The sequence below is a fragment of the Cylas formicarius genome, unplaced genomic scaffold, assembly GCF_029955315.1.
Source record: "Cylas formicarius isolate icCylForm1 unplaced genomic scaffold, icCylForm1.1 PGA_scaffold_4__25_contigs__length_36172078, whole genome shotgun sequence".
Classification (NCBI taxonomy): domain Eukaryota; kingdom Metazoa; phylum Arthropoda; class Insecta; order Coleoptera; family Brentidae; genus Cylas; species Cylas formicarius.
The window spans coordinates 14620386-14641930 of NW_026844334.1; the positions used below are offsets into that span (position 1 = coordinate 14620386).

The 21545-nt window shown below is 35.4% G+C and overlaps 1 protein-coding gene across 5 annotated transcripts; it reads right to left on the bottom strand.

Annotated features, from left to right (window-relative positions):
• Positions 1–1447: 1447 nt before the first annotated feature.
• LOC132700839 (protein artichoke) lies at positions 1448–20266 on the bottom strand. 5 transcript variants are annotated; one of them, XM_060668410.1, is made up of 10 exons: positions 20049–20266; positions 12507–12782; positions 10535–10798; positions 10375–10474; positions 9633–9922; positions 7347–9564; positions 5596–5883; positions 3969–4266; positions 2977–3179; positions 1448–2036 (listed from the first exon to the last, which is right to left on the bottom strand). In XM_060668410.1, exons 2-10 carry the CDS (start codon positions 12780–12782, stop codon positions 1912–1914), a joined length of 4062 nt encoding a protein of 1353 aa, XP_060524393.1. In that variant the 5' UTR covers positions 20049–20266; the 3' UTR covers positions 1448–1911. The 5 variants fall into 5 exon arrangements, with proteins under 5 accessions (XP_060524393.1, XP_060524390.1, XP_060524391.1 ...); XM_060668407.1 differs by having other exon boundaries at positions 1448–2048; XM_060668408.1 differs by lacking the exon at positions 20049–20266 and adding an exon at positions 17278–17358 and having other exon boundaries at positions 1448–2048.
• Positions 20267–21545: the final 1279 nt, after the last annotated feature.

A 21545-nucleotide genomic window follows, 5' to 3' on the forward strand; every position in this document is an offset into this window, starting at 1 on the left:
AGGTTTGACCTACGGACTGATATATTTTTGTTATGAGTATAACAGCTAAAGATGGCAATATCATTTGATCTTCATTGGAAAGATACTAATATAGTTAATTGTGTAAAATTGACTATTATCTTGATATATTATTTTTCTACTCCCTTATTTAAAATACACGTCGGTTTCGTTACTCTGCGCCACTTTAAGCATTTCCGGGATATTACTCACGGGTTTAGAAGCAATCGTATATTTTCGGAGATATTACCGCGCGGCTTGTTTTTTCGCTGTTTTGCAAAAATGTCCCCAACAACTAATGGTCTTAGAAAAAGAACAATATGCAACACGTTTGGCAGACTTTTTCAGTCACTCATTTCTTAAGCAAGCTTTGGCTCTATTTCTGCTTGGTATTCGCTATTTTTTTAAATAAAATTTATTAGCATCGTAAAAAGTATTTATTAATAAATTGTGATGCGGTGGTCCAACCATTTAGTTGAGGAAATGATCATTAATTATTAATAATTAAAATAAAAAAATACAGAAGTATTTCAAAACAAATTTTTGCTACTCCCGCCTGTAAAATACCTAATTACCCACCGATCTAGCGTGCGGGAAGCGTCACTTTACCATGTCAGTTTCGTTTCCCACGGATCCGAGTCGCTTCGGACATTTCCGGGATTTTACCGCACGCGGTGGGGAGCAATCGGATGCTTTCGGAGACATTTCTCACGCCTTGAATTTTGATGTTTGTCAGTTCTGACGGTCATGTCAGTGAATGTATTCGTGTTGTTTTGCGAAAATGTACCCAAAAACTAACGGTCGTAGAAAAAGTATGGTATGCAACACGTTCGGTAAACTTTTTTTTCTACTCCCGTCCGTAAAATACCTAATTACGTACCGATCTAGCGTGTGGGAAGCGTCACTTTACCACGTCAGTTTCGTTTCCCACGAATCCGAGTCACTACAGACATTTCCGGGATTTTACCGCACGGGTTTGGGTGCAATCGGGAATTTTTTCGGAGATATTTCCCACGCGTTGAATTTTCACGTTTGTCAATTCTAACAGTCATGTCAGTGAATGTATTCGTGTTGTTTTGCGAAAATATACCCAAAAACTAAGGGTCGTACAAAAAGTATGGTGTGCAACACGTTCGGCAAACTTTTTAAATCACTCGTTTATTACACACTCGCTCCGCTCGTGTCAAATAAACTCGTGAGTCAAATACCCTTTACCGCACTTGTTGCATAATATACTATAAGTCACTTGTTTATTAAACACTCACTCCGCTCGTGCCAAATAAACTCGTGAGTCAAATGCCGTTTACCGCACTTGTTGCATAATATACAATTCATTTTTGATGTTTTCATTTTTTTTATACAAGAAACACAAGTTTTATAAAAAATAATTTATTAAAACAAAGGTTACTGTAATAACAGTAACTTTCATAAAAATATATATCTTCACTGCAACAATAAAAGGTTAGGTAGATAAGTGAAAACGTTTATGTACAATACATTTAAAGTTTCAAAATAAACAAAAAACATTGTCTTAAAACTAAAATTTATAAATTATTTTCGACCTATTACTAATTACATTAGATTAACTATTCCCTGTGGTTAAAAAGTCACAAGCCTTATGGCACGTAACTAAATAACTCTGTCTCGTTTCAAAATGGAACTTCAAGAACTTCTATAGGATGTCCATAAAATTTCAGTCCATCATTTACGCAAATTATTCCCTTTACCTGTACTGATAATATTTCTTATAATCTTTTAGTGGCCAATATGGCCTAACCATACAAATTATTTTCTGTTGTCTAAAAAATTAACAACTCTTACCACTTCTGTTTGGCAAATAGTCACCACCAATCATATTTAAGGTGGATTTTTCAAGCGTATTTTTAACAGTGAATAGAAATTAACAGGTAAAAACTAACGGTAAATCTTCTCTTCCGAGGGATATGTGGCTATAAAATACGGTTGCTGTACGTTGCTCGGAGCATAATATTGACCTGGTCCTATGGTGGAATACGCAGCAACAGGTGATCTCATGATACCTAGATTATAAACTGGAAAGTTAATGTTTAAAAATAAAGCAATTTAAGAATTCAAGAAAATATTTTCTACAATTATTACGGATAGATTTATAATATAAGTTTCATGTAGGCACCACCAAACAGCAATATTTTACGGCAAAACGTGTGTGTGATAAGCACGATCATGCCATCCCAATATTATTTGACCATCCATCCCTTCTCTAAATTTAGTTTGAATTCAAGTGATTCGCTCAAGAAAATGTAATTTGAAAAGGATTTCAAATTCTTTTCAAATAAAGAACGGTTGTTGAAAACTATGAAAGCTACGGAAGATGTAAGTTTTTCGTTTAGTTGGTTTTGTTATTTGTAGATAACTTAATGGATTGGCATCAGGTCATTAAAATATATCGATCTCCTCCAGTTTGGGATACGCTGTATAATTTTTACCCCAATGAAAACAAGACAGTTAACGGAATTTTTTAGGTGCCTTCTAAACCCGGTCGACGCGTGTAAATAAAAACTGTAACTTGACTAAAAAAAATATAGGAAACTGTTCAAAATCACATCTCAATATAGGTTTGTTAGTATTCTTTCTACGAAAATTAAGTAAGCAATTAATTTCCAAAAAATTATAAGATATGAAGAAAGCAATGTTGCTTTTTTAAGTGAAGATATGTATTAAAAACAAAACTAGTTGTCCCTACTTTTGGATAGAATCGTGAGTAATGCGATACTGAAGATATTTTAGATTTATGGATCAGAGTTGAAAACCTACTTCAACAAATTTCCTGTTTTCCCAAAACGTCGTGAAATACTGTGTATATAGATGTAATTATTAAAGGAGAAGCCTCTGGAAACGACTGTTTTTGGTGTATTAAGGCTGGTGTGATATTAAAAAATATTCTGTGTGTTAGAAATATTAACTATTGCTAATATTTACTATATTATATGAACATATTACCTGGATGGATATTTTTATGAGGAAGCGTCGCTGCGTACCCTGGTGGTATGGTATACAAAGCGGGTACATGAGGCTGTTTACCGGGCGGTACCCCTTTCACGCTGCAAGCGCAGCTGCTGCCGGAACCAATCATACCATCCGGTACCATTATCGTCGAACCAGCTGCCATTGGACCCCGAAACTGGTTGCTCGACATTTTCAGTCTACAACAAATTTTAAAACAATGTTGCCGGTTAAGCCGCTTTGAGAAAACTCTTAAAGCAAGCAACGCCTTTTATTTAGAATGACTTTCACATCTTTCATTTTTATATACTGTTTTATACTGTAAATCGGCTCTAATTTTATTCTTTAATTCTTCAATAGCATAAGGTTTAATATCTATTTAAAATATTTTCAAAACATTTTCCAACTCGCTTCTTTTCCAGTGTTTTTTTTTATAAACAGGTAATAGTTTTCGTGTATCTAGTTTATTTATAGTATTCTTTATTAATATGTATCTGAATATTTAAGAGTGTGATATTTTCATTCAATATTCAATCCACTTAACTTCACTGCTCAGGATTTCGTGATATTAAAAAGCATCCCACTAATGTATTTTTAAAATTCAAGTTATGTATCTGTGAAAAATTTGCTAATTGTTGAAGTTCAATAATATCAAGTGAATAATGAAGTCCTCTCCTGCCCATAGTACAAATACCGGAAAAAACAACTAGATTTTATTATAAAATTAATACTAACTCTATTTCCAATATTAACCATCGATTTGGTTCTTCAAAAGTAAATCATGGGGTTGATATGCTTTTGTTTCATTATTTTTCACAAATAAAATTAATTTTTCAATTGCATGTTGCATTCGTAATAGTTTCTCGAATTAATCGCTTTCCTGCTAATCGCCCTAGAGTAAAAAAAAACGTTACTATCGGAATAAACGGTTGACTATTTTTCTTTTCTTCGATTTTGAATTTATTTATTGAATTTCGTCAATTTCCTACCTAATAATACAAATAACTATAACCAAGATGGCAATGAAAGCCACTACGCCTCCAACGATGCCAATGATCAGAGTATCGTCGTTATTCATTGAAGACTGACCCACCACTGGCGTTTTCGCTTTAATTTGAGCTTTTTCTGTCGTCGGCATCGACCATATAATATCCGCTTCCGTCACTTTTTGCTGTTGTTTCGTGCTTCTCGTCAAAATTGAGGTCGAGCTTTGAGTCGTCATCATGGTCGATATTTTTTTTGGGTCGCAAGTTAACTCGTCGTCTCCTATTTCCACCAAAAGTTTACCTAGAACACCAAAATTTAAAATTGAACACTGTATATTCAGTTTTCATTTTCACCATTTATTCCTAGTCGAATAGATTTTTATTTGTCTAGAGCTGCTGCATGCCTTGAAAATCGCTGATATACAAATTATGGAAATAAGTATCTCACAGCACCCTACTTCCTTATTTTACAATAATTGCTTTTATTTGACAGAGTTTCTTAACTCTTGAAGACTTAAAAACTAACTAACCAAAAAACATGTGAAATTTCGTCAAAATTAATGCTGACTGGAAAGAACTTTGGGTTTTGATTGACTTTTGATATACTTTTAGGATAACCGTTGAACATTTAATTTAATATAGAGGGTTTCGTATTTGAAAAAACTACGTTTTAAATCTTCGAAAGTGGTGTAATTGATTGGTAAATTTTGGACACCATGTAACTGATAAATCAATGCTTTTTGCAAAACTTCTGGCAATTTCGACTAAGCAAAAACCGACGCAGGAGGAATCCAGTGGTTTTGTAAAAAGCATTGCTGTAGAGGTTTCTTTGAAAAATTGATAAATCAATTGTCAATAACAATTTCGAAAGAACGATTGTTGCGATTTCGTTTAGCATACATCCCAAAAATGATTAAAAGGCGTATTGTTCAAAATTATGTTACAACTTTTAGAAAATTTTCAAATTGTTTAATAACCACTGCGTTAGCGCCAAGTCAAGCTCCCGACTAAAGTGGCGCTTGCCAAGCTTGTAGCACAATAGGCTATTTCGTAATTTGACTAGACCTTGCAATCTTTATACGTAAATTTTCAAAAATGTATTCATTGACAACAACAAAGGGAAATAAACATCAGCCTTGAAAATAATTTTGTTACTAAATTTGGTGACAAATTTCTTTTTTTTATGAAACAAATCTAACCAAACTGGTGCGGAATTAATCGAACTCTCATTTCATTCATTGCTTCATTGCCTGAACTCACAGGGTGTCTTTTTAAGGACGGTTCTTTAACATATTTAGCATTTTTATTGGAACACCCAGTGTAATATTGAGCAGTCATAATTATTAGTGCGAATTTATATGTCTGAATTATGGAATAGTGAAAGTTATCTTTTTTGCATATTCTAAAAGCAAAAGAGATATCCGCGAATCTATTGGAAATTAACTTTAAAAATCTAGAAATAAAAAAATATATAAAAAATTGCAGCGTGTTTTATTTAAGATTTTAAATCAAACCGGAAATTGAAAAACAGAAGTTACTAATAATTCAAAAAATTCAAATTTGTGTCCAAAAACCGAAACCAACAACTTAGGATAGTGAATCCCTGTTATCAGTGCGAGTCATTACTGACCTTCGAGGTAATCTGGCCCGGCACATCTGATCATTGTCATATGCGAAGGCAGCCACCTCCTCAATGCTCTCGAGTGACAGTCGCAGATGATGGGGTTGAATTCTAAGCCCGTGAGCAGTAAATCACCCCTGCGATCTTCCAGTGTGCTGAGCAGCTGAGCGTTAAGGGTTGTCAGTTGGCTGCCGGTTACATCCAACGTGGTTTTGGAGGACCTCGGCACCGGAAAGAATAATGCGTGGGGCAGAGATGTCAGGGAGGTGTTTACTATACGAATCGCTAATTCTGCTCCTAAACCAAAAATGTTTGACGTTAATGTACTGCAAAATATAGAAAGGATTTGTAGGAACAAGTTGATCCATATTCTGTGTGTTTTAGTTTTTATTAGTTGTTACTTTTTGAGAGCTATATGGAGTGCTTTTCAAGTATGGAAACCTCAAAGGGTGATTCTTTGAGTGATTTTATGCAAACATATATGATACAGAATGTTTCATTTCTTTTTTTTTTCTCAGATTAAACAACTAACAATATAATAAGACTTATAATTAATAAAATATCGCGTGCCATCTCGCATTTTTATAGGTTCTTTCACATATTTACACATATTACACTGATTGTCGCACGAGTCGGTTTGATTAAAAGAAGGTTTGATAGAAAAAGAGGGAAAATATTTTATTTTAGGGGGTATACAAATTCTAACCGATCTGAGTATAAGCATTCTATATATATTTTTTCTATATTCAGGGGGTACGTGTTTTAGACATTGACGCAACATTACATAGTCAACATTGGGTATAGTTCTTTTAGCCTACGTTGACGCTAAATTGCTTAAATTTTATATACAATATGCGTATTAGCCAAACATACCATCAAATTCATCTTATTTCATATCTAGGTCTGTTTACCATTTTTTTGATTTAAATGCGATAAGCGACGGTATAACGGTATTTTCATTGTAGTTCATGTTAAAACGTTATAAAGTTTTATTGCTCTTTTTTTTAAGCGACAGCACCTCAGCCACGATTATTGCACCTGCGGTGAGTCTTTGAGTATTATCTTCGACATTATAGACAATTATAAAGTTATGTATTGAAATGTATTCAGTGGCACTGAAACCCGGTTATGTTTACGTTCGATATGCTCAAGCATCATAATCCTTCATCATTAAAGAGAAAAATGCATAAAAAGTTCGAATAGCAAATTCGTCGTACGCATCATTTGTTTTTTGCAGTTCGTACTTAATAAGTGAATACATCGTTAACATATTCAGAAACTAATTAAGTATAATTACAGATTTTAATTTGTGCTTGTATGAGTATTATTACTAACATACCACACATTCAGATATGGACAAAACCATTACATACTCAGTTGCAATTAAAACTGGTGTTATAATCGTTTTTTTTTTTAATATAAGGATAAATTTAATTCATTATATAATGCATATGTTGACATTAAACATTAGAAAGTGTTTCGCTGATGTATGCAGAGGGCGAGGAAATAAATGACTTTGGAAATTACGCATTTAGAGATGCGAGCTAAGGAAATTTAATGGCCACGGTAGACCTTGAAAATTATTTTCAAAAATTGTATTGCATTATGTAAGCCTTTGATTTTAATTCTTGAAAAGTTTGAAGCTAATGCCACAGTCCTGAATGGAGATAAGATTCAGTATAGTCTCCTGAATTTTGTTTCGGAAAATTCTGTACTGAGCTGAATTTTCCACATGTATGATAGAAAAGATATTCACTCACCTTTTAATCCAGAGAACGTTCCCGAGGATATGGTTTTCAATCTCGAGCCGCTAAGCCCGAGCTCCTTCAATCTTGGATGCAGGATCGGTTGCAACTGATCTTTCCCGATGGAAGCGTCCTTGGTTTCAATATTTACCTTTTCTAGCAGCGGCATGTTCTGCAACAGACCGTGGATATCCAGATATCCGAGCTTCGGAAAGTCGTAGATTTCGAGCGTAGTTAAATGAGGAACATTCTTGAACGCACTTTTCTCAATTTTCGAGCATTCGTGCAACGAGTGTAGGCTTAAGTGCCGCAGCTTGGTTAAGCCGCGGAAATCTGTTTCGGATATCGAAGTGATTGGATTGCTAGATACGTTGAGCAGTACCAGATTCGGCATTATATTCCACGCGTCGCTGGAAGTGTCCAAAGTGGCCACGTTGTTATGGGAAATATCCAACTCTTCCAGCAGAGTCGTTCTCTTGAAAGTTTCCGAGGAGATGTCGCTAATGTTGTTGTGTGAGAGATTCAGGTGTTTGAGAAATGGGGTCTCTAGATGTATGATTTTGGTTATTCCAGTACCAGACAGGTGTAATGATCTCACAGTCTTTGGCTCTCCGAGAATATTTTCGATGGCTTTCTCGGATAAAGGATTGTAGGACAAATCCAAGTTTTTGATGTTCACCACGACATCGTCCTCTGCTGGTATGACGTTTATGTTGTTGTAAGACAAGTCCAAAGACTTTAAGAAGAAATACTGCCTTTGAAGTGCCCTGAACGGAGGAATTTCGAACTTGTTCTTAGCCAAGTTTATGTTCTCGAGCATATGCAATCGAGCCCTCTCGAATATAGTATCCGGCAAGTCCGCCAAGTTGTTGCCCTCTAAATTCAAACGTTCCAATCTGATTAAGCCCTCGAAGGTTCTGTCGCTTAGCCTTTCCAGCTTATTGTAGCTCAAATCCAACACTTGGAGCTGCGTTGAATTGTGGAACACCATTTCGTTGAACTCCTCCACCGAATTATTGGTTAACAGAAGGGTTCTGAGTCTTGGAAGTCTTGCAAAACCTAACTCGTCGACAGCTTTAAGTTGGTTAAATGAGAGATCGATATGCTTTAAAAATTGAAGATTTGCTATAAGATCGGGAGGAAAGAAATTGATTTTATTGTTGTTGGCTAAGATGGTGTGGATCCTGGGGTGTATCCTGAAGGATGACGGGTATAAATAAGTGATCGAGTTGTCAGAAATGTCTATGACCTCGATACTGGTGCCGGTGTTGAAGAATTCGCCTTTGAAAAATGCGAGTTTGTTTCCCCGTAGATTGAGGTGCCTCAGATTCATGACGTGGATGAATGCCGATTGTCGGATATTGCTTATGCCGTTGAACGAGAGGTCTATTTCCGTCAAATTTGGCATTATGGCGAACGTTTTCTCCACGATTTCTGATATGTTATTATGCGATAAATAGATCGACTTCAGCGAGTTGGATTTGGCGAATAGTTCCGGAGGAATGGCCCCCAAACCGATGTAGCTTAAATCAATCGTTTCCAACTTCGGCACATTGTGTAAAAGTGAGACTGGAATTTTGGAAAGATGAACGTTGCGGCTCAAATTGAGGTGCTTTAACTCGTTCACGCTGACGAGAGACGAGTTCGGCAAATCTGTGAGATGATTGTCACTCAAGTCTAATTTCTGAAGATTCTTCAACGAAACCGTCGCTCCGGTAATGATCATAATACGGTTTTGAGAGAGATAGAGCTCTTCGAGAGTGTTCTCCAGGCCGACGAATGACTCTGCGTTTAACGTACTGAGTAGGTTCCTTCTGAGATCTAAGTGCCGCAGGTTCTTGAATAATTGAAAAGTAGCAGGAGGCAGTTCTCTAACTACGTTCGTGGCTATAACCAGTTTTTTCACTTTGTCGGCTACGAAGCGTAAAATGTCACCAGACAGAGCTGCTATGCGGTTGTAATCCAGTTGCAGTGACGTTAAACGGGGCAACTTCTCTAAAGCAGCTGCCGGCAGCAGGAGGATGTTATTGTCCTTTAAGTTTAAATGGGCGAGATTTTCCAGTCCTTCGAAAGCGTTATCTTCGATCGTACGTAACGAATTGACACTTAAATCTAACGTCTGCAATTGCTTAAGACCGATGAATGTTTCATGCGCGATATTGGCCAAATTGTTTCTGCTCAGATCTAGTTCCAGTAGTCTAGGTAGATATCTCAGATGAGTGCTGTCCAAAGACTGAAAACGAGGCAATTTAGTAGAGATGTTTTGTTTGTTTGAAGAACTTGCTAGTCTGCTCTGTATACCTGTATGAGATTTGAAGATAAATTCAAGCGGCTTAGACTTGTTAGCCGCCTGAGCGCGACCTCGGGAAACTCAGTTATGAAGTTTTGCGACAAATCCAGCTCGCCCATCGTTTCCGCGCCTTGAAAAATGTCGCTGTTAAATTTTGACAGCCTATTGTGATTTAATCTGAGTTCTTTGAGGGTGTGCAAATTGGAAAAGCACCCGCTTTCGATCTGGGAGACTAGATTGTTGCTGAGGTCGAGCGTTTCCAGGTGAGGTTGGGCTCCAAACGTTCCTACCTTAATGTTGTCTGAAAAACTGTGTGCGTTAATTATGTACTTAGTAATGGCGACATCCAAAGAAGATCCAAGAAGCCGCAATAATGTTTTAATTAATTTTGGTCAAATATTCAGAGTCTGAAACTGTTCAAAAGTATTTACGGGAAAAAATATTCACGCTCAACAAAACTTAAAAAAGAAATAAAACGTTGGTTTGTTTTTTGAGGTTTGTTGTTATTATTTTGAAATTGCCTTTTTGTGTTTTGATTAAAGGAGATTTTGGGCGCGTTTTGGCTTTTGGCTACTGGTTTTAGATTGCTTAGTAAAAAAAAATAAGTTGAATTGAACCACCTTAACCCCTTCTTTATTGTACAACACTGTCTACTATGAAAGTTTTTCTATTGTTAATTTTATGTGGAATTAAGATATTGCTTTTATTGACTAGGATCTCTTATGGATATAGTGTCATAGCTGTAGTAGTTACCGATGTTGTTGCCTCTTACGGACAGCAGTTTTAAAGCTTTCGGTCCATTTAAGGACGTGTTCGGTAATGCATTGAAGTCATTATCGTCCAGGTACAATTCCTAATAAAGCAATTGAGGAAATTGAAGAGTATAAGCAGACGAAGTTCTTAAAAAACCTACGCGCAACTCGAAGCATCCGTCCAGAATGCCCTCTTCCATGGCTTTCAGTGAGTTTTCGCTCAAATCCAACAGCTGTAGGTTCTTCAGACTTCTGAATTCGGTGCTGGAAAATATTGGGTTGAGCGTATCCCCCAGCAAGTTGTCGCCAAGTCTGAGTTCGGTTAGTGTATCTTGGACGCTTTGAAGCATGCCTTCCGTGAGTTTCCTGAGGGAATTGCCGGACAGGTCGATGCTTCTCAGGGGCAAATTGTTCGATGAAAATAGCTAGCGGATCCCAACAGTTAGTTTGTGGAAAGAAAGTGTTGGATAATTTTACATTTACTAACCGTTGGACGATTTTTACGAACAAAACAATTATCTAAAACATCATATTCCATAGTCGTCTGTATTAGCTCCCTAACTATAAAATGTTAATCAGTGCGACTAAACGTTAATAATATCAAAAAGCAGTTAAGTTCTTGGACCTCTACCTATTTTCTTTAGGAACTAAATAATTAATAACACAGGTCTACAGTAATTTGAATGTTTGAAAGATGTTTGCTTATTTGTATATTTTTGGTGCCCTTTTTCCAAAAAATGCAATATCGCGTCATTTTTTTATAGAAATGTTATTCTATTAATATACATACCTATGACATGAATAGATATGTTTGTTCCATGTTAGGCATGATTTTTAAATGCATTGATTTTTATGAAATTTAATGTGATTTGGCAACACTGGACAATATTAGATTTCTCTGCAAAGCAACGGAGTTGGCGCAGAAGCCTCAATACAGCGTTGTATCCTGCTTACGCGCAGTTTGGTTGTATTGGTCGTCGTGGTACTGTGTTCGCCGCTGTTGCCTTCGTTATTGCGTATTTCTAGCGTTCTAGATTGTATAAAATATGTAATGTGGTGGTAGCAAAGGCACCCTAATTTTGGTGTAAAAATTGGCGATGGGCTCTTCATATTGTTTGTTCCGTTTGCGTTGAAGCATTAAGAAACTGGCAAAACGGTAGTAAGAAATGTTAGAAGAAAAGAAAAGCTTTGGTATTCCTATGGTATGGCGAGAGCCTAGGACTCACAGCGATGATTGTTATTTTTGTTCATGTAATATTCAAGGATTCAACAGAAAAAATAAGAAACAAAATGTGTATCCCAATCTTGACTCTGCCATTCGACCAGTTCCTCATGGACATATCGTCAGGATCAGTTAACTCAGATTCCGCACCAGATTGTTAAAGCCCTAGACAAAAATGGACAGTGTTTTAAATATTTGTGCGATAAATTTCCATCTGATTCAAATCTGATGCCAACATAAAAGGAGGTATTTTTGTTGGGCCTCAGATAAGAACATTATGCAAAGATACAAGGATTTTCAAAACACAATGACCAATGTCGAGAAAAACATTTTTTTAATTTAAAGAAGTAATTGATAAGTTTCTTGTGAACTCTAAGGACGAAAACTACGAAAGTATTGTTCAACATATGTTACAACACTTTCATCGTATAGGTTGTAATATGAGTTTGAAAGTGCACTGCCTGCTTTCACAACTATTTTCCTGAAAATCTGGGAATAGTTAGAGAAGAACCGGGAGAGAGGTTTCACCAGGACATTAAGGAAAATAATGGAACAGCGATACCAAGGCATTTTTGAAATTAGCCTACCAATATTATATAAAATCAGTTTTCAAAAAAAAAAACATCTGCCAAAAAGTTTAATTTTGTAAACCTGTGTTCGCGTTCGCCGCTTTTAAATTAAGTTAATTAATTTATTAACTTAATTAATTAATTAATACTATTTATATATAACATTTCCTTGTATGAATTGAATATTTGAACTTTCTTTCGACTGTCCTTCGATATCCTGTTGTTGACCATTATTCCATTTGTTTAAAATTATTTATACAATTATATGTAATTATGATGGTATCCTTCCGCTTATGGATAACTCTATCGATGGATACGAAATTATACGGGAAAATTCTGTACCTGCACAGGTAACGATTGGTATCCAGCCCATCTTTGGCTGAACGCAACGATTGGGGCGCCATACGTAAAGGTCGCAACGTCGCTGGGAAAAACAACATTGTCGCAGTTAACAGATATGGAAGGGTTGCCGTCGAGGGCTGCCTCGACTGGTCCTAAAGAACACGCACACGGAAAGGGAAGCTCTGAAGATAGCTCGGAACACGGAACGAAGTCTCCATCGACGGGGTAGAGCCAATAAGTCGCATACGCGAGAATTGTTATTAAATGTAAAGTCATCTGAAAATAAAAAGATCTCTCAAATTACGATGGCAAATTATTTTAAAGAATTAATTAGATGATGTTGATTTTATACCTTATATTAGTAAAAATGGCGCAAAAAAAAGTTTTGGAGTTAATTAACCATTTTCTAAAATAACTTTCACATTATAATGGCTAACTCACAAAGGTCCGAAAAGTATAAAAAAAAACATTAAACTAAATCTTGAGTATTGTTAAGTAATTCGAATTTTATGTAGCCCAATTTTAATATTTTATACCGGGTGGCACAAGATAATGGGAACACTTTTTACAAAACTTCTGGATTCCTGCTGCGTCGATTTTTGTTGAATCGAACTTGCGAACGTTTCGCTAATCATCCTGTTGGCGTATTCAGAGCTTTTTCAGTTAGAAACTGGCTCGCATTTTACTCTGTAACTGCTTATATATTGTTTGAGGAGGGCGGAGCTAAATGAGGGGCATAAACATCGTCTCGGATGATTCCTTATTAATTTTTCAAGAAAACAAACTGCCATCTCAAACAGCTAATGAAATTCGATTTGAAACCGCAAAAATCCTTAAAAAATCAAAACCTCCTAAATCCAATATTGCAAAGCCTGAACGCATTGCCCTAAAATCTCGAAAATCTAATCCAGACATCGTAATCCTAAAAGCAAATAAAGGAAATGCTACGGTAGTCATGGACACAAACGAATATCAGGAAAAGATTCAAGATATCGAATCATATCCTCAACTTAAAAAGATCCTATATCATCTATGGATCGCAACCTTAAATCTGTCTTAAACGCTTCTTCTCTATCAGACTCCGAGAAAAAATCTGTCACCCCCATGACTCTAAAATTCCTCGTCTGTACGGACTCCCAAAGATCCACAAACCATGATTACCCCTTTGACCTATTGTTAGCACCATTGGTTCTCCAACATATTCCCTAGCATATCTAGCATTACATTAGATACGCAAGGATGGATTCTACGTCAGTTTCGACGTAGAATCCATCTTTACCAAACTTCCTATTCCTGAAACGCTCAATATCATTTCAAATATATTAAAATCCGATAATCTGGAGCCAAACCTTCTCAGCATAATCGAAAAATGCTTGCCTGGAACATATTTTTCTTATAACGGTCAAATTTTTGAACAAACGTCGGGAACAGCTATGGGTTCTCCACTTCACCAGTCATATATTCATGGAAGCCTTTGAGAAGAAAGCTCTCGACACCTCGACCGATAGACATTTAAACTCTATACACCCTAACACCGTTTACGTTTTACCATTGAGTTGGAAACTAATAATAACCTTCCATTCTTAGATATTCTTATCAATAGAAAATCAGACCTAATATTGGGTCATTGTGTTTACACAAAAACCTACGCACACTACCTACGATACCATAATGCATTGCCACATCACAATCACATAAATATATTCGCGATGACTGGTGATAGTGGAGAACCCATAGCTGTTCCAGACGTTTGTTCAAAAATTTGACCGTTATAAGAAAAATAAATATGTCCCAGACAAGCATTTTTCAATTAAGGTGAAAAGATTTGTTTCCAGATTCTCGGAATAATGTTGAGAGTTTCAGGAATAGGGACTTTAGTAAAGAGGAATTCTACGTCGAAACTAGCCAGAATATCTTGTGTATCTAATGTAATGCTTTTTAATTATTCCATGAAGTGAAAGGAATTAATACAAAACTATCAGTTTTCCCTGTAAAGCTAGAGAATATGTTGGAGAACCAATGGTGCCGACAATTGGTCGAAGGGGTAATCCTGATTTGTGAATCTTTGGGAGTCCATAGAGACGAGGAATTTTAGTGTCATGAGGAGTGACGGACAATATATAAGCAGGTACAGAGTAAAATGAAGCTCCGAAGAAGCCAGAAGTTTTGTAAAAGTATTAGAGTAGCCTGTGGAAGTTTCTTTGAAAAATTAAGATGGGAACTTGACTTGACATTTGCGCACCTCAGCATAGGCCAAATATTCAGTTGTTGCACACTATGAAGTCAATGGATGCATCTCACATTTGAAAGGAAACGACAGTCATTTTTGAATTTTAAATGTTTTTCGCAATCTTTTTTGAAATTTTTATTTGGTGATAGCAAAAATTCTTCTGAATGAAAATTTCCTTACTTGTCTCCTTTACTAAAACATAAACATGAAATATAGCCCTATAGTTTGCAATTTGCGATCTACAACTTTTTTACGTACGGAATACTTTAAACATTTCCCATATACCAGAAACGGCTTGCTTTCTCAGACACAGACTAAAAAGGATTATAAGCATTTTAGCCAGAACAACGACAGGAATGTTGCAATTAAGTCTCCCAAAATTGACCAAAATTTGTTTGCTAAACTGTTTTTTTTTTCTTCCTTCAAAATGTCGACTCCAAAATGTACCGGCATTAGAAGTAGTTAATGTATGTAAACGTAATTTACAGTGAAATCTCACATCAAAAATTTTCCGTCTTATACAGGGTGAAAAAAATATTAATCTAATCTATTAAGAATTTAAGTAGATCGCTTTATTTTCAGACCAAATATTTGCGCTTTTGGCGATAAAATATAAGAGATTTTAAACACGTTATGCAAAATCGAAGGAAAATTTATTATAAAGCTAAGTTAATCACATTAACTATTGGCGGAACGACTAAATTGCCTGGTTCCGATCGAAGACATTGCCAACATTATAATAATAATAATTCATCCGTGTCTGCGAACAACACGCATCCTACATTTCGCGAAGATCGACGGTAAGTGCGTAATAAATGTCCCCGTACGTTCCGGTTTATCAGACCAGCACTAATTATTGCAAATCGAACCGTTAATTACCGAGAAATTCTATAAAGCAGACATATAGGGCCCGTTTGTAGTTTACCGTTAAATGTGTCTAAAGTTTAAACTTGCTGCCATCCGCGCGAGAAATGTAAGGAATGCTACGAGTCGGTTTCCGAGAATCGCAAGGTCACGCACTGCTAAACGAGCCTGTTTAGAATTTTGAAATCTCGCGGAAAAATAAACGAACGTTTACGAGTTCAGGCATAAAAATGGTGCCGCGTTTTCTGGGTGAGGCGTTCTATTCTGAGGCTCCCACGCGGTGAACTTTGGATTGTACCATTCCCAAATCATTGGCGTTTTTAGTTAATATCGCCCACCATTAACAAAGATAGGAAGCGACACTCTAGGTATTACCAATTTTACGAGATGTACTTACTTCGTGTAAAATGAATGTTGCCGACGCAGAACAGAACTTTTTAGCAAAGCAAGCAATTTCATTATCTTAAAATAAAACAACATATTTCGAAATTAGTTTCATTTAACGACATTATTATATTGGTATAAATATTTGAGGTTTAATACCATGAATTACAAACTTTAGGGTAAAACGCACTTCTCACTCCAACCAAAATATTCGATGCGGAATTAAAAAATATATCTATTTACAACCATTCCTAAATAGATCTCAGTGCAATAATCAAAACTAACCAAAACTAACTGTACTTTCAATTTCCAAAAGGTTCCATAAATACGTTTTTTTTTATTACCTCTGAATTTAACTGTTAATTTTCGAAATCTGTTTAGTAAGATATCAGATATCAGTAACGTTGCAAAAACATAAGGCTAAATAAATATTTTGATCTACTATAGATAAATTAATGCATTTTTCAAATTAAAATATAAATCAAATCTATGGTCAACATAAAGTACGAATTTTTGAGATCTTGTACGTATCATTTTTGAACATTTAAAGAGCGCACAGAAAAATCTTGTAAAATCACTTCGCGAGGAAACCCAATTTCTTCCACACTACATTGAATTTTACATTTGACTAACTTTGACCAAAAGGGTTTATAATTATTCTGATTGAATGTAATATGCATTAAATTTACTTCAAATATGTTTTTGATGAACCGCGATAAATAAATTTACTTAAACTCCAAAAAATTATACTGTAGTTATTTTATAAAAATAACAACTTCACTGGTGATGCAAGTTTTCCCAGATATGATTAAAACAGTGGAAGCCATATCGCTTTTTATACCTAATCGGTGTCTTATTGCTAACCTACAGCTTTATTCACAAAGTAATAATTGATTTTAAATTTGTATAAACAATACATAAAAAAAAAGATACAAGCGCGGTTTAGTATTTTCCAGGAATTATCTATTACATCGTCGGTGTTTTAAGGTGATGACCTCTTTGGTAGTGATGAGATGCGTGTGGTTGGCCAATTAATCGAATACAAAACAATAGCTTTGAACGGATACGAAATATCGCTATTTTTTTTTAGCTATTGCACATCTGAAGTTACTAAGTGGTCGTTTTGAATGATACTGGAGATGGAAGACTATTTATTCTACAGATAACTGCTAATAAAGCAATCTTTTTATAAAGCATCGAACAGGAATTTTGATAGAAATCTGTGTAATAATGTATTACCAAAATATTCAGATAGATAAAAATGCATTGCATGCAATGAATGTAGGTACTCACGGTTTTCAAAAATCGTCTGGTATAATTAATACAATATAATAACCGAGAGTTATTGTTCAGCGCCGAATGAAAGGTTGCTCTACTTTTATCACGGTGGTATTATATTGAACGAGTGGGAAAATGGAACTTATCTATTAAATCCTTCAATTAAGTGTATGGTAAAGTCTGTTCATAGATATAAGAAATTGACTAACTGATACGAATTAAGGAAAGACCCGGGCAAGCTGTAAGAATGAAATATGGCCGAACAGGTCCGTACTTTGCCTAGAATTTAATTATTTGAGGTTTTGTTAGGAAAGATACTAAAGAATATCTATTTATTTATGTATGTATTTATGTTTAAATCTAAAATAAAATTACAAATTATTTTTATTACCTACTTAAATTACTTGAAATTATTCACATAATATATCAGTATCACTATCGCTATCATCGCCTGTTCTAATTATTATTTGTTCTATATTATTTGCAATATGGATATACGATTGTTCTGCTTTTTCTATATGTTTAACAGAATTAACACGGGGAAAAACATTGTTACGACATGGCAGATTTCAGTTGGTGCCAAACATGTTCAATGGGATTAAATATACAGTGGTAAGGTGGAAGCCTTATAACTGTATGCCCTAGATTTTTTGCGTAATTATCACAGACGTATTCCTTTTGTAGGTTCAAGTTTTGTAGAACCTCAATTAATTACTTTTTGGTATAATCTTCGTGAAAATCAAAGTCGTTATTATACATGTAGTTTTGGATTGTTGCTTTTGTGTCACATGAGGAAGGAGTTTTAGTCAACTGTCTACAGTGATAACTTGCATTGTCCATTACAATGACGCTATAAGAAGGAATGTTTGGAACTAGTTTGTTTTTAAACCAACTTTCAAATAAATCAGCGGTGATGTCTTCATGGTAATCCAGAGAAGATTCTTTAATATTTTTCGCAGACAGAGAAAGTCCATTTGGAATCCAACCATCTTTAGAGCCAGCATGCCAAATAGTTAGGTATTCTTTTACCTCTTTTTGATGGCGCGTTTGTTTTACACTTATCAGTTGAATCAACCCAACGCTTTTCCGGCGTATCATAAGTGTCGAACCAGGTTTCATTCAAGTAAATAATTGGCCTTTTTTGTTCTCTGTAAAACCTGCCTTTTGTCAATTTTTTTAAATCAAAAGCCCATGTGTTGAATACACTTCCATAAGGTAGTTCTGCCACATTTAATACCGGTTTCAACTTTTTCAAGCCTCCTCGTATAACTGGTAAATTTTACGCCGTATTATATCTTGATCCCTTCATCTACACTCGAGAAAATTTCAGCATGGCTTCTTTTCTTCCTCGCTGAAATGGGATTATTCACTTTTTTCCATACAGTTGATGTTGGTATTTTCGTCAATGTGGCCGTTTCTTCTAAAGATGCTTACTTGCTGGCACCACGTTCAATGAGAGTCAAATAAACATTGTTTATAACTTCCTTAGTCTCAATAGAATAGTGTTTTCTACATTTGGGCGGGAGCATCTCCTGAGTTACACTAGACTCGCACATATTTTGCATAATTTGCACACGATTCAACACACGCTGTATTACACACGAAATAAGAATAATTACTAATAAACTTAAACTACGTAGTAGACCAAACTAAAGAATATTAAACACAGGTAGGTATAAAATTATTTTCTATTACGGACCACAATTTTACCTGAATTTAAATTTGGAAACTTTAACTAATAATCTTGTTGCATTTTATGTTAATGATCACCCTTGGATAATTACATTCAAAAGCAATTGGTCACTTTCTTATATCTATGAACAGAGCATACATAATTTTTAATAACAATTTTCTTTTACCTGTTTGATATCTAAATGTGTCTCTTCAGTTACTAACAAATACATTCACAGATGCCCAAAAATTGTCGTATAATATGCAAGCTTGGTTTGTGACATACACATTGTTTTCCATAGTATTATGTTTCTTCTTCTTTCATTCCCTATTGTTTAATATAAAAGATACAAAGTACCAACAAGAATAAGTTAAAAAACAATAAAAACAATTAACGGGTACCCTCAAAAATGGCAAATTCGTTTTTTACAGATCTTCTTGTATATCGCGAGCACCAATAAAACTAGTCAAATCTATTGACAACCCAAGGAAAATAACATTTTTTATCTATCTTAAAAATGATTTGCGCACACAGAGTGTAATCAATTTTTAACTTCAAAATATTTCAAATATCGTTTTAAAAAGAGAGATAGAAAATGGGTCGTAAAATAATTGAGAACCTTGTGGAACTATATCCGATTCAAAATAAATCATTATTAATAACAATATTCGAAACATATGAGTAGTACCAAAACTGTTGGAAACTTAAACGAAACATAAAACACCTTACATTTCAAAAATGAAATTCTCATAGACCATTATTTTTTGTCTCGCTACTGCCTCATCCTGTAATTTAATACATTGTGGAAAAATGTCAGAGGGCAAGGCCGTCTTTAGATGTAAATATCACGGCCGTCTTAGCCAAAATTCAGTGACTTAGTCCACCAAATGTTACTTAGTTTCTATTCAATGCTTTTCAGTCCGCATAAGATTTTCCTTCCGGAAAATAAGTTACGTAATTTTAATTTTCACTTGTTAAAATAGTGAAATCGCGCCGCATTTTGCGTAATATAACGAACGAATTAACACGTAACACATGTAATTTCAAATAATGTCACCCGTGCGATATTTAAAAGCGTTTTACTTTCTTTAATTAGCCGTGATTTGGGACTGACCTTAATGGCGTTTTAATTATATTTCTCGCACCTTCGAGGGATCCGTCACATTAACGAAAACGGTTTTCTTTCTTTTTAAAAATTTCCCGCCCCCGATTGAATGTCGCACACTCCGATAGCACCGCCCCTTTTCCGATAGGATACACACCGCGTAATTTTCGTAAAACGCTACGAAACTTGTCGTTTTCGCATAGTTTCGAGAAACCAGCGCGCGAGGGTTCTTGTCCGCGGCGCGACTCGAAGTCACTGGGTACCACTTTGGTACCTTTCTCTTTGACGTAAAAAGACCTGTTATGCCCCCGGGCGGTTCTCTTGTTCAAAACCGATCGTGATATCATTTATAGGAGCGTTCATTCCGTTTCGGCCAGGATGTTTTATTAATTTTGGAAATGTGTTTGGACGTAAAAAGAAATGTTAGAGAAAATACTTTTAGCCCCACTACCCACTCCCCACACATAATGAGTCAGTCATTTTTTTTCAATTTCCCTTGAGCTGACGTTGTACAGGGTACCCGACATAAAAAATAATAATCGGTTGGGGATTCTTCATCCAAAAAAAAGAAAAAGATTAATGTAAAAATGAAAATTCATAGCCTATTATTGTGTATAATATAATAAATAAAAGTAAATGTCAGTTGCGGCTCCTGACAATGGAATTTAGTGAATATTGAATATACGTTGCAAATACAATATTCATTTTATTTTTATAGGGTTGGTGGAAATATATGTCATTCTGACAGTGACATTTCAATGCAGATAAATTATGTTATAAACGATGTACGATGTGTGTTCAAAAATTAAGGATAAAAAAGTATTTATTTATTTATCAAAATTAATGTTGTCGCCTCAAAGCAGTTACCTACGCAAAGATATAATTTTTATGTTTTGGGAACTGGAATGAGTCTAAGGCATGATTGCGCTTTAGTTTTTGGCCGAAAAATTGGACGCAAGCAACGATGAGTGAGCAAGTGCATTATCGTGATGCAAAATCCATGAATTGTTTTCCCACAATTCCGGACGTTTTCTTCGTATTGCTTCTCGCAAACGGCGCATAACTTCAAGGTAATATTCTTTTTCTACTCCCGTCTGTAAAATACCTAATTACCCACCGATCTAGGGTGCGGGAAGCGTCACTTTACCGCGTCAGTTTCGTTTCCCACGAATCCGGGCCCCTTCGGACATTTCCGGGATTTTACCGCACCGATTTGGTAGCAATCGGATGTTTTCTGAGATATTTCCACGCTTTGAATTTTGACGTTTGTCAATTCTGACGGTCATGTCAGTGAATGTATTCATGTTGTTTTACGAAAATGTACCCAAAAACTTACGGTCGTAGAAAAAGTATAGTATGCAACACGTTCGGAAACTTTTTAATTCACTCGTTTATTAAACACTCGCTCCGCTCGTGTCAAATAAACTCGTGAGTCAAAGGCCGTTTATCGCACTTGTTGCGTAATATACTATTACAGACGGCAGTAGAAAAATATATTCACTGACA

Bases quoted from the DNA above. Each gene is read 5' to 3' on its own strand.
- LOC132700839 (XM_060668407.1), bottom strand. From the start codon at position 12,782: ATGACTTTACATTTAATAACAATTCTCGCGTATGCGACTTATTGGCTC. The intron at 4,267-5,595 runs GTCAGTAATGAC...TTGGTGTTCTAG, and splicing joins CGGGCCAGATTACCTCGAAG to GTAAACTTTTGGTGGAAATA. The intron at 2,049-2,976 runs GTAATATGTTCA...TTAACTTTCCAG, and splicing joins TCATAAAAATATCCATCCAG to TTTATAATCTAGGTATCATG.